This window comes from Euprymna scolopes, chromosome 12, assembly GCF_053919585.1.
Source record: "Euprymna scolopes isolate OS-2025 chromosome 12, ASM5391958v1, whole genome shotgun sequence".
NCBI lineage: Eukaryota > Metazoa > Mollusca > Cephalopoda > Sepiida > Sepiolidae > Euprymna > Euprymna scolopes.
In genome coordinates this window covers 11,253,436-11,266,731 of record NC_136493.1, presented here as the reverse complement: position 1 = coordinate 11,266,731, position 13,296 = coordinate 11,253,436, and the positions used below count along the sequence as shown (strand labels likewise).

At 32.6% G+C, this 13,296-nt stretch overlaps 1 protein-coding gene across 3 annotated transcripts in view; it reads left to right on the top strand.

The window, feature by feature from the left end:
- The window catches only part of LOC145291180 (coiled-coil domain-containing protein 93-like), a 156,346-nt gene that overhangs the window by 71,769 nt on the left and 71,281 nt on the right, over positions 1–13,296 (top strand). For all 3 annotated transcript variants that reach the window (XM_080136749.1, XM_080136748.1, XM_080136746.1), the window contains exons 3-4: positions 6,888–6,982; positions 10,004–10,115. In XM_080136749.1, coding sequence (XP_079992875.1) covers positions 6,888–6,982; positions 10,004–10,115 — 207 coding nt within the window. The remainder of the gene's footprint in view (positions 1–6,887; positions 6,983–10,003; positions 10,116–13,296) is intronic.

The following is a 13,296-nucleotide window of genomic DNA, read 5'->3' as shown; positions in this document are numbered from 1 at the left end:
CAATGTTCGTATTCCATATAGATTTACAGAATTCTGTTTTGCTGCTTAAGATATTGAACAATTTTTAACCAAAATTTTCTAAACATTTTCATTTTGCCTTACGTGATTTATTTTGCATTTGTCAATCTTTATTCAAAACCTTCAAACACGAGTTTCATTCATGGAAACCGTTAATTATAAATAAGTATATGCAGTAATTAGTACATAGTTATATATATATTATGGCATAATCACGTTGACACACCGGTTCTCATCAGATCACCAAAGTTAAGCAACGTTGAGCTTGACTAGTACCAGATGGGTAATCATTTGGGAATTTTAGGCATTGTATGTGCTCTCTGCTTATTTCGGCATTGTTTCCAGTCATCCTGAACCTCCACTGGGTCCTGGATATGACCTTAAACTATATCCAGTTGTGAGGCCCAGCTTGTGGGCTTTGGGGAGTGTGGAGCCACCCTTTAATTACCATTGCTCCCAGGTCCACTCTGACCCAGAGTGGAAGTACCTGTTAGGGTCCCAACTATGGGTTGAATAGAAACTGATTTGAAAACAACGAATATATTCTATTAAAAAAATTTTCTTCAAAATCTTTGGATTCGGCATTAAATAACCCGAAAAGGGTTGATATGCCGTAAAACAAAAACAACCAACCAACCAACCAATCCACTTGCCACTGGTATTTAACAATGTCGACAGGACAGATATGGTTGGATATTGTGTAACTCTTACCACAAAAATTCTAGCTTACAGCGGGTACCCATAGTCTATCAAGACTGAAGGAAGCTGCTATATATATATATATATATATATATATATATATATATATATATATATATTTATTTTCAACTTTCATCTGGCCAAAATGGAAGCGTGTTTTTTTTTTGTTTTGTTTTTTTGGTGGTCTTTTCAAATTTTTGAACTCCAATTTCTGACATGTTGTTTTTCAATTTCAACCACTGAGGCGAGCACCTGCTGTTGTTCATTTACCTGCAAATAATAAGCCCCCATTACACTGGACTTCTTCTTTAAATACAGTTGGTTATTTTTATTTTTAACTCTGAATTGAACTATCCGCATGAACTGTTTTCCATATTTATATTATGTTTTTTTAAGTTTTGTGACTACAAATCATAAAACTTTGTTTCATCCTATGCAGTAACCAGCAAATACATAAGAATGTTAAAATTTTTAGCGTGACTATTGGATTATTTTGCTAATAGCTTTTCCTCTGATGAGAAGAATTAGCATTCTTTGAAACTCTGCGGATTAAGGAGCACCTAGCTACCAGCTTTGGAGTATTCTGCCGAATCATAAATCTTTTTGTAAACTTCTGCTTTACAGTTCTGTTCTTATTGTTATATATAGTAATAAATAGTGATATTTACATTTAGAAATGAAATGGGTTTAGCGTTCCTAAAATTCATACTTGAATTGTCCACAAGGAGTGGCGCAGTAGTCAAAGTATTTGGAAAATTCAGTTGTAAAAGTGGCCTTCTTCTGCAGGTTCAATTCTCAGTGTGGGCAACTGAAAATACAATTGCAAATTACTTAGGACTAGGACATGGCTGACAGAATGAGAGCAAGCTACCCCTGTGAATTAAATAATAGGTTCTGTTTGAAATTCCATGCAGATTCTCAACAGAAAAATTCCTGAGTTCGAATAGAGACACTTGAAGATCAGAGGTTACATAGGCCAAAATGTTCTGAAAATGACAATCATGAGAATTATAGTCCAAAAAATCCAAATAATATGAATTTATATATATACACTAGCAACGATGCTGATAGTTTGCTTCTTTTTTTTTTTTTTTTTTTAAGGTAATAAGTTCCTGGTAAGCATATATGATTATTTTTGTTGGTCTATATAAAATTCAGTGGTTTCCAACCCATTTTTCATAATAAATTGTAGTGTTAAACTGCAGGACCTAATTTTTTTTTTTTTTTTATTATCAAGTATATATATATATATATATATATAGAGAGAGAGAGAGAGAGGAAAAAAAGAACAAACCAAGTTATGTGTTCATTTTGGAACATTTTGAAAATTTTGGACAAATATGGTAAAATAGTTCCAAAAATGGAGTGTTTTTATTAGCCCTAAAAGAACCCCTGGGGCACACCCAAGAGTTATCACAAAGTATAGACAAACAAAATTATATAGAAATCAGTTAGTTACAACTTTTCAGAAAGTTTTATAAAAATCCAAGGCATCAATTTAAAAAAAAAAAAAATTGATGCCTTGGATTTTTAAGCACAAAAGTGTTAATTTTAGTCATTTTAACCCGAAAGGCACCCCTACTGGGTGGGGGGTGGGGGCAACCGGAGTTTTCCTAGAAAATCTGTTCTGTTACTTTTTTACTCAGATCAAGTTTAATGTTTGTGTAAAATTTTTTAAAATTCCAAGGCATAGTTATTGAGAAAAGTGTGGATGGACGAATGGACAAGGGTGAATTTACAGGCCCACCCCTCTTTTGTCGGAGGATCAAAAAAAGTTTTCATAAATATTTAATTTAATAATATATATGACAAATATTGATTGAACAGGCCATAGGTGGTCTTGTATATATTAATGAGGGGACGATTCCAAAATTTTCTCCACTTTCGATACAATTACTGATTCTGTTTTAAATTCCGGATTCTGTTATATGTACAAATTCCAATTCCAATTCTATAAAAAATTTCTAAATATTTTAATAAAGATTTAATGTTTTTTATAAATGTTCCAATTACAGTAAACCCCTGCTAATACACACATATTTTGTAAATCATAAAAAACTACATTCGAGGGGGTGAGAGCATATATTACAGGTGTAGATCTTTCTAAATATTTTTTTTTCAAATATTTACAATAAACTTGTTTGTAAATTGTAAGAAAGATTTTTTTTTTCTTTTAAAATAAAGCTGATTTGCATTTATTTGTTGTTGATGCTATTTGGAATTTTCATAAACAAATAAAAAGTCGATGATTGGTATGTAAAATAAGAAAATGTGTAAGAACAGAATAGTTAACAAAGCCTGTCACCATGTCAACAATGAGTTTCTACATAATAATATTAATATTTAGAACATCATTCTTAACAAGGAGAGTAGAGGTCTCTGTCTACTATTTTCTGCCTTCCTTCTATGAAAAAATGTTTATATTTTTCTCCTAATTTTGGTTATTAGGTTGATTTGTGTTACTGTAACAGAAAAAAGAAGACACCGATGATGATTTAATAAACACAATCTATCCATATTCCTTTCGATTGTCTAACTTTAATTAAAACCTACTTTACTTCCGGTTTGGCAGTGGTCATAACAGCAAAGATGTCAGGTTTTTTCCTGTTTTTTTTTTTCCTCCTTTGCGGTACGGGTTCGAGCCTGCCTTCCTACTACCACATTTTTTTTTTTTTTTTTGCTCAACACACACCTCCAAACACCCTGGCAACGCCGGGCTGAAATGCTAGTATATATATATATATATATATATATATATATATATATATAAATTCGTTTTTCTTTTGTGTGTATTGATATTCATATTAAAAACCCTCTTTTCTATTTATTTAAAAAGAAAATACAATTTTCTTATAGGTTGTGGAAATGCATTCACTAGCAAAAGATCTAGCTAATTTGTATACTCTTTTAAACATTCATTTTAATTAATTCCCTATTAGTTTTTTCGGTTCTTTATGTGATAATCATCTTTAGTTAATTATTACGTGTAATTATATTAATGCAGATGTTCTGCATCATTTGTACTTGCATAATATTTGCGTAAAATCTTTACAGTAAAAAAAATTGTTTCCATATATATTTATGTATACGTATATATTTTTGTTTAATCTATTAGTCTATCTATATATCTATAAAAGTGAAAGTATCTGTGTGTCTTTCCCTGCGCAATAACTCTGTCAATTTTAAGTCTACAGACTCGAAATTTGATATACAGGGTACTGAGATTTGGGAAAATCTTTCTGCTCGGTTTTCGGCCAGAAATTTGGCTGTTAAGGAGTCAAAGTTCAACGATTTGATCTTTGATAACTTTACCAAATTCCTCCGACAATTTGAGGTCTAAACACTTGAAATTTTGGATATAGGTTCCTTGGACATGGATCTAACTTAATAACTTGATTTGAGTCCAAAACAATAAATGTTAAGGGGTCATAATAGGGGTCAAAGTTAAAAAAAATTGACCGCTTTTTTTTGCTCAACATACATCTCCAAACACCCGGGCAACGCCTGGCTGAAATGCTAGTAATACTACTACTCCAACTACTAATAATGACAAATTTGTAGATTAATACCTTTATCTAAATCTCTCCCCTCACATGAGATTCTACCTTTTATTTTTAGATGATTACGCAAAAAAAAAGTCAACAACAATGATTTTAGAATTTGGAGTAGGAAATAAGTTTTGCACATAAATTTAACGTAAAATGATCATCCAGGGCTCTATGGACAAATTTATCTTTAGTTGACCTTTGACACCTAAATATTTTCATTCACTAACCAAATAGAAAAAGTTACTAGCCAAACCCACATGATTTTTAGAATATGACATGTTCGTTCTGTGACGAGCATGTACATCATAAAGATTTTTCTGTGTCTTTTTTTTTTTTTTTAAATAAGTGTAATTCTAAATATACAACAAATTTTATGTTGATACTTGAAGGTATAAACATTTTAATTTCTTCAGATATTTTTTAAACAGTCTTCGTTAAAAAAAAAATGTTCTATTAAATTTTTATTGTTTAAATAATTTAGCTTTTTTTCGTTTTATCAAAAAAAAAAAATGTTGAAAAAATATTTTTCACTCAGTAGTGAGCTTTGGAAGATTGTCAGTGAAAGAAATACACTCATCAAAAGATAAGCGTTTCATTATTTCTAGTCACCACTTTGAAAAATCACTCGTAAATGCGACTGTTTCACTTGCAATATAGAACCCTGTCGTTATTTCCAATTCCTAACATTTTAGAGATATTCACTAAATTATTTTATTGCTAATCTTATCTAATTGCTCAAAAATCGAAAATTTAACAACATACTGATGAAACATTACATTTTCGCGATTATTGATATTTAATGTGTTTCTACTTGCATATTGTTTAATTTTCGCTTTTGAGTGATTATCATCATTAATACGAACTGTAGAAAAGTTTCAGCAAAAAAGTGGGAGCTGGAGAGGCGTTTGCTGTGTCATTTTTATAGCAGGGATTGGAGCTCAGTCAAGCACCCACCATGAAAATAATGATAGAGAAAGACTAGCAACATCTCTTCTATAAAAAAGGGATGTTGCTAGGGAGGAGTAGAGACGATTTTCTACCAGATTTCAAAGTTAGTTTTGTATTGCATCAATGCAAGAAAGAGTGCTCTGATACGCACCTCCTCAGATGTGGCAACAGTATTCCATCTTAGGATGTATCTGTTTCTATAGAGGTAGACAATTGCATCGGGAATCAGTAACCTTCTGGAATTGTAGAATGGTCCAACTATTTTTCCAGCAATCTTACTTTTGAATTGAAAGCCATGTTTACTTTCAGAAGAGTTCCTGATGGGTAGCTAATCTGTCTTGGAGAAGAGAAAGAGTTTTCGGTGGATAGCTGATCTGTGTAAATCTTGAACGTTGAAATTTTGCAGGCAAAGATCTTATGTGGACATGAAAAATTATGTGCAGGAATTCTAAAAGATTCAATATTTTTATGGAATGGTTCCGGTTTCCGATTGGTTGCTAGCAGCACTTGGCTTGATTTGATTGATCGGTTTCTAGAACCTTCCAATTTTCTTGGATCATACCCTCACGTTATATAAAAAATATTGCAATCTTAGGTTTTTGTTTTAAATCTGGAATGAAAGCCAGACTTAGGAGCTTATCAAGACAAGGGGCTTTTTCACTGAGAAAGCCATTCATTTCAACCGTGACAAAACGAGTATCCGAGTGTTGATCATTAAAGGAAAAAAGCTTAGTTTTAAAAATAATGAACCACACTTTATCAGTTGCATCATATGTTAATAGTTTAAAATTAGCAAATTGTTTCTATTATTTTGACCCACAGTTATTGTTATGCTTGACGTTCATCTTCGTCGCCAACTGTTATGTTTGCAGGTTGAACCAAATAACGTATAAGGCAATACAAAAGAAGACTCAACAAACAAAGGTAGATCAATAAGAAGTGTATTAGAAAAAGTATATTTACATAATGGTTGTCAAGTAAGAGCGTCTTGGCTGGAGAACATATCTGCTCTCGGCTCGGCCTTCGGTGGCTTCTGGTTAACACACACTCAGACTAACCGAGTCTTGCTATTTATGTGTAAATATGTAAATGAGTGCGTGCCACCACAACAGTTATCTACACTTAAGAAACCTTCCTCAAATAAGATGACCACAAAGACTCGCAAAATCCACGAGGGTAGCATGCTCTCATTCTGTCAGCCATGACTAGGTAGAAGTCCTAGGTAATTCGCAGTTGTATTAGGAATATCGCTCTGACCTAGTACTTTATCTGTTGTGCCACAAGTCCTTGCGGAGCTGCATGTTGGTTACTCACAGCTGGCCATATAAAGAATCTAAGATGAAAGATGGTCACCTTGCATCTGAGGTGTTTCTTCGTTATTGGAGCAAAATTTGAAATATTGGATTTCAAGTAAAACTAATAGTATCTAGTTGTCATGTAGTAGTAATGAACATATCCAAAAATTACAAAAAACGATAACATAAAAAAATAATTAATAAAAATATTTTTCAAGTAGCAAAGATAGTTTTTCTAAATTGACCCAAGATTTTCAAAGTTTTCAGAAAATAATTACCTCCCCTGTTACAATATGAACTCTTCTGTTTATTTCACTGTAATAACAAAAAAAAGTGCCGCATCTAAAAACTTTTTTTTAACCTATTACATTCTTCTTAGGTTGTTGGTGGAATGACTTGGTGCATAACAACATGTAACTTTGATGTCGATGTAGATTTGCTCTTTACAGAGAATTCCAGCATTGGGCAAAAAATGTAAGTACCAAACATTTTGTCTTTTTGTTTTCATTTGATTTTAATCAAAGTCTTCAGAAATCAAGGGGCCGCTACCTGGGACTACTACTTGATTTCTATGTGAAATACACAGATATTCAAATATTGTATTAAAATTTCTTTTACGTTTCAAATTTTGAGTTAGTAAAGAAGTTAAGAATAGTAATCTTCCTCTCCCCAATTAATCAGCTAATTATGTTTAGCATATATTTTTAGTGGTCTCTTGGTCTAACCAGACTTCAGGACAAGAATTAATCTATTCTGGTGGAATATCCAGTTTTGGGTTGTTACAAGAGCCAACATTACTTGTATAAGCCAGTGTGGGCTATCCATATTGAGGACATTTTATTTAGGGTGCGAATGCTATATGTTAAATATTTAATCAAAATGTACTTGCAGGGAAAGTATCCTTATGTCATGTTGTTCTGACAAACCGTTGTAGGGAGAGATTTTACACACTTAAATATATTGTCTAGTAAGCATTCAAGTTCTTTTTTTTTTTTTTTCTCTTTTTTTAATTTTTGTAAGCACACAGGCACGCATGGAAGAAGCATATACAATAACTGTTCATAACACTTGTATATTTAGGTGACCTTCATACAAACAAGTAACTTGTTAAGAGTTCAAAGGTTAATGGCATAGGAACACGAAAATAGGAAACCCAAAATGGAAGTATCAATTAACATACTGACAGCTAGAGAGAATTCATTTAGAAATAAGATCAATGTACATGTGTTAAATATAATCAGAAGAAAATTGTCTCTCTCTCTGCCTGAATAATTTACTTGCGATATCAAAATAAACATGGTTTGAAGTTTTTTTTTGTTTTTTTACAAAAGAGTCACCACTTATCAAGGTCTGGAGGCCACTCGAGGATAAGGGTTAATGAGTGTACAGTAGTCAATAGGACTATGTCGTAATCGTTATTAGTGTAAATTTGGTAAATTGGATTACTTAAGGGAACGGCTCATCAAGAACTTGTTTGACTTAGATAACCATATTGTAGTCAGTTCGAAAGCAAGAAAATGGAACAAAGTTCCACAGGCGCACAGTTCTGAGAAAGAAGCTTTGTTCATGGAATCTACATTTAGGCACAGATAAAGAGTGGGGGAAATTATTGATAGTGGTTTCAGCTAGACAAGTGTTTTTCGTGAAAGTCAGGTCAGGTGTGGGGACCGTATATTGGAGCTCAGACGAGCACTTACTATGAAAATAATGTAATTAACAATGAACCAGGCTACAGATGGACTCTAAAGAATCAACGCAAAATTTGCACAGAGCAGATTTGATGAACCAGTCAAAAATCATAATCATCAGATTACTAAGACTTCGGAACTTCCGTGTCCAATCAAAGTAAACCATCATTTTCAGTCTGAAGCCAAATCCACAGCATCCCTCCAGATTCTTCTCATTGCAATCAAATCTCTTTCGATTGTTTGATTCCAATTCATCTTTGGTCTTCCTCTTCTTTTTTCATCTGGAATTCAATGGAGCATTTGGTTAGCAATTATCTTTGGAGCCAATCTTAGAGTATGTCGAAGCCAACATAGACATCATTTGTAGATTACTAACTATACTACCTGTTGTTAGTTAGACTTCTTGGATGGTTATTCAGTTGCATCATTTGATCCCTAGAATCAAACGTGTGTAATTTTCTCTCTTTACTGATTTTGTAGCGTATAGTTTCACTCTTATTTAGCAGTGTGAACAAGACGTTGTGGTGATTATGTTATCAAAAAAAAGTATTGAAACAAATGGTACCTATGTAATTGTTATGTCTCAAATAGTAACATATCCAAAAATTATGACAAACGATAAGGTAGAAAAATAATTATTCATGAAAAAAGGAATTTGTGAAATGAAACGAAATCACTATATTACGCTTACTAAAAAAGAGATAAGTTGACAGGGGAGATAATTAAGTCCTGTTGCTTACATCACGTGACAAACACAATGCAAAATGTCAGACAAAATTTATTCCCCCATATAAATTTTATTGAAAAGTTTTTCATTAATAATTATTTTTTTACTGTATTGTTTTCCATAATTTTTGGATATGTTTCTATTTGACAATTAAGTAGGTACCATTTGTTTTACTTGAAATTCAATATTTTTTCTGTTTATATAATATAGAAGCATCGACATTGCTGTTATAAAATTTGAATTAAAATCTGAGGGTGAATTAATTGCGTACCGAAAAATCTAGAGATGGTGTGTGACAACATTAACAAACATTGAAATCTATTCATCTTGTTAACCGATGATGAGTCCTTGGTTGAGGAGCCTTGGGTTTGTGGAATTGACCTTCTTAAATGTCAAATTAAATAGAATCAATTTTGGGTTTGAAATGAAACTTCATCCAAATGACATGCCCATATATGAATAACTAATCAAAGCATTTTTAAAGAAATAAATAATTTGAAACACAAATGCTTTTAGCAAAATGACTGGATCCGATATTATATGATAAAAAAAAAGTTGATTTAGTGACAGAATTCCTCTTTACAGTATCCCTTTACAGGCTGTCTGAAGATACCGGCTTCTTGACCTAAAATTTGCCAAACATTAATGTTATTCTTTTTTTACTTTTCCTTTGTAAAATGCAATCATGTACTATAAAGCCAAAAACAATTTTCCTCTACAAAACCACCAAACCAAACATCATGAATAAATATTTGAAGATATAAAGAATGTTCACTAGATACAAAACAACCACAATTTCGGTACACAATTAACGCCTTATTAACGCATACTAACTTCATCTCCACTTCCACAACTATTTTGCAATGCAAATTTACTAATATTAAACACACATGAATAAATAATGGATTCTCTAACCATATCATCGACCAACAAATTAAAAAATTTAAAAACAATATTCATCAAAACAGTACAGAATGAAAACCTACACCTAGACGATTATCTCCCTTGTTCAACCTGTTCTCTTTTCGTTTTATATATACATAGCAAATGTTTTATTATGCTCTCTCTCTCTTTTCTTAGAGCCTTGACTGAAAAGATTGTTGCCGCTCTTCCCAGAATGAAGTGCCCACATCGCATTGAACCTCATCAAATCCAGGGTTTGGATTTCATCCATATATTTCCTGTGGTCCAGGTATGATATAACATATTGATTCTATATATTTTCTTAACATTTAAAAAAGTTTTCATCGTTATAATAATGATATAATTGGGTCAGTATTTAACTAGATATCAATGAGATAATAGTTGAGGCAGTAAGGTCAGTTTATATGAGTCGCTTAAAGAAAACAGAAGAAAGTGATAAGAATGAATGGTACTTGTGCAAAAATATAACTTTTTTGGTTTCCAGTTGGTACATTTAGAGAGTGCATAGCAAGGACAGACAAGCATACATCAGGGGCAGGAAACTCTGTTTTGTTTTTATAAGTTTCTTATATTTAATTCAATAAATGTGTTAAAAAACCCTTCTCAACAACAAAAAACACATTAAAAAATTTCAGAATTTTAGTTTTGTTACAAAAAATTTTTAATTTCTAATTTTGTTTAAAAAAATCTATCTCGTTTTATTATAATTTTCTTAAATCTATTTAAAAAAATAAAAACATTTATTGTTGAGATTTTTGATTCAGTTCTGAAATTGCATTTGTCTACCCTTGCTGTGCACTCTCTAAATGTTCCAACTGAAAGCCAAAAAAGTTGTACCTTTGCATGAGTTCCAGATAAACGTGAGAAAAAGAAGGATTAAAAAACTAGTATAATTAGCTTTGGTTTGTCTGTTTAATAGCATATCAATCCCCTTAGAGTTATACAAATATGAAACTATTGAACGCAAGTTGCTATTCTACCCATAGCTGAGGAAGGTGTTCATACTATTCCCAATTGTTTTAGATCCTGTTGATTTACTCTTCACAGACAACGGTTGTTTATTAGAACCTCCATCTTAATTTTCCAGTCAAACAAGGGAGATCACTCTAAAAATAAAAAAAAAAGCAGAACTCTTTTTATCTATATATGTAAAAGGCAAATGCGCGTTTGCATTTTTGTATGCCTCGAAAAGGCTTTTTTCTCCGACGGTCTCAGGGGGGGGTTACTATCGCTTAGAACTGTTTATATAGCCCCTAGATAATAATATTTACGATTTGGGAATGCGGGTCGCATCTAGATTTATTTACAGCGACTTTTACAAAATTATTGCTATTTTGGCTTCTCACGTGTTGATTCGGCTTTTGTGCCGAAACGTCCAGAAAGCAATCAGCTTTTGATCAATGTGGAGTTTCTCCTTATATCAGACAATTGCTATTCGATTTGGACAATGGGGAGCTGCTTTCCCCCCCACCACCATCATCTGGGGGAAGCGAAAACTAAAAATACTGCCACGTCATTGTAACGATCCCGCGATGACCTCATTTAGCGTCTTCCTGTTAATCAAACCTCTTTCACTCGCTTTATAAGCCTTAACTTAACATGCTAATCAATTACTCTCACTCGTGGTCGAGACGATTAAGTAGTTGGCTTTTGTCTTCACGTCAGTTTCAAGGCTTCCGGGTTCAATCCCGCCTCCCAACCAAAACTATTTTTTTTTTCTTTTACACCTTTAAACACCCGGGCAACAGTTTATTCCCCCCCCCCCATACACACAGCGTTGTTATCTTAAGATTGCAGGTTCGATCTGACAGGTTTATTTATGCCATTTTTTTCCGTTTTGGTTTTTCCGATTTTTTAACATCGTCTATTTTATAATATTTAAACAGGGGTATTACTTACCCCCCCCCCCTCCACACACACACCTACAAACACCTGGGCAACGCCGGGTACCCCCCCCCCTTCTAGTCCTAATATAAAGGAGACAAACTGGATTTGAACGGTCTGCATTAGTAGCCATTATGTCAATTGTGTACCTCCATGAGTATTAAAAAAAGAACAGATAGTCTTAAGAAAATTTCATTAGTTTATCTGCCGATTTTCTGTTTGATGCAATATCCTGAGATATAGTTTGAATTCTAAACTTCACGGTTAATTGAAATTTTGGTGCTTATTCAAATTGGCACTTATGGGGGCATTTAGAATTAAAGAAAATAGAGAAATGTCTGTATGATGTACATACCGGTCACAGAACGAAGATGAAATATTCCAAAAATCATGTAATTTGATCAAATAGTTTTTTTATTCAAGAAAATCAAATTTTACTCTGTTTAGATGAGAATGAAAAAATGTTTAACAAATCGGGAGACAAGGGCAGATGACCTGAATTCACACGGAAGCTGCCAAAAATAATTGATTACCTCCCCTTATGTTCTCTAGAAAAACATGGCCTTGTCTGTCACTTATCGTAAAAAGCAGCAAATTTGTTTTTGTAAAAAAATCTACTTGATTCATTTTTATGATTTTTTTTTGAATATGAAACATAAGTAGTGGGAATTTTGTGAATTGGATTACTTAGGGGGACGGTTCATCAAGAACTTGTTTACGTTGGACTTGAAGACAATCAGATTATAGTCAGCTGGAGCAATCGGAAGAGAGTTTCACAGGCATGCAGTTCTCAGAAAGAAGCTTTGTTCACGGAATCTACATTTTGGTTTAGGCACAGATAAAGAGTATAGGAAATTATTGATAGTGGTTTTGTGTAGACGAGTGTTTTTTGTGAAAGTTTGGCAAGGGGGAACCATAGATTGAAGCTCAGCTGAGCACTTGCTATGAAAATAACCTACAATGAAAATTTAAGTTAAAAAAGAAAACAATTAAAAGAAGCATTTTTGGCATTGGAAAAATGCACCAATTTTTCCAATTCCCAATTCATCATCCCAACTAAAAATAAAATTGCAAATTAAGACTTCTACTTGGTTATGGCTGACAGAACAAGAACATACTACATCTGTTTATTAAATAAAGGGTTCCATTAAAAATTCTGTACAGATTCCTAAGTTTGACAGGAAGATTTCCAGAGTTTGACAAAATATATCTGGAGAAGATCAGAGGCTACATCGACCGAAACGTTAATTGAATAGTATGATGAGAACGGTAATCTGAATAATTCAGATATAAAAATAAATGTTTTTGCAACAATTTGCCTAATCATTTTAAAAATAATAATTTTAATGCAAATCATCTTCAGAAGAAATTGGATGAATTCTAAAATAATGGTAAAGATAATTTACAGGAACTTTCTTGGAGTTTATCTGATGGAATATTTTTAAGAGAATCTGAATTGTATTTTCATGTTCTGTGATTTTCTTCTTTTAAACATGGGATTAAAGCAAGAGATGTTCAAAATGCAAAAATAAAATTTCCATTTCTATTCAAATAAATGATAACGT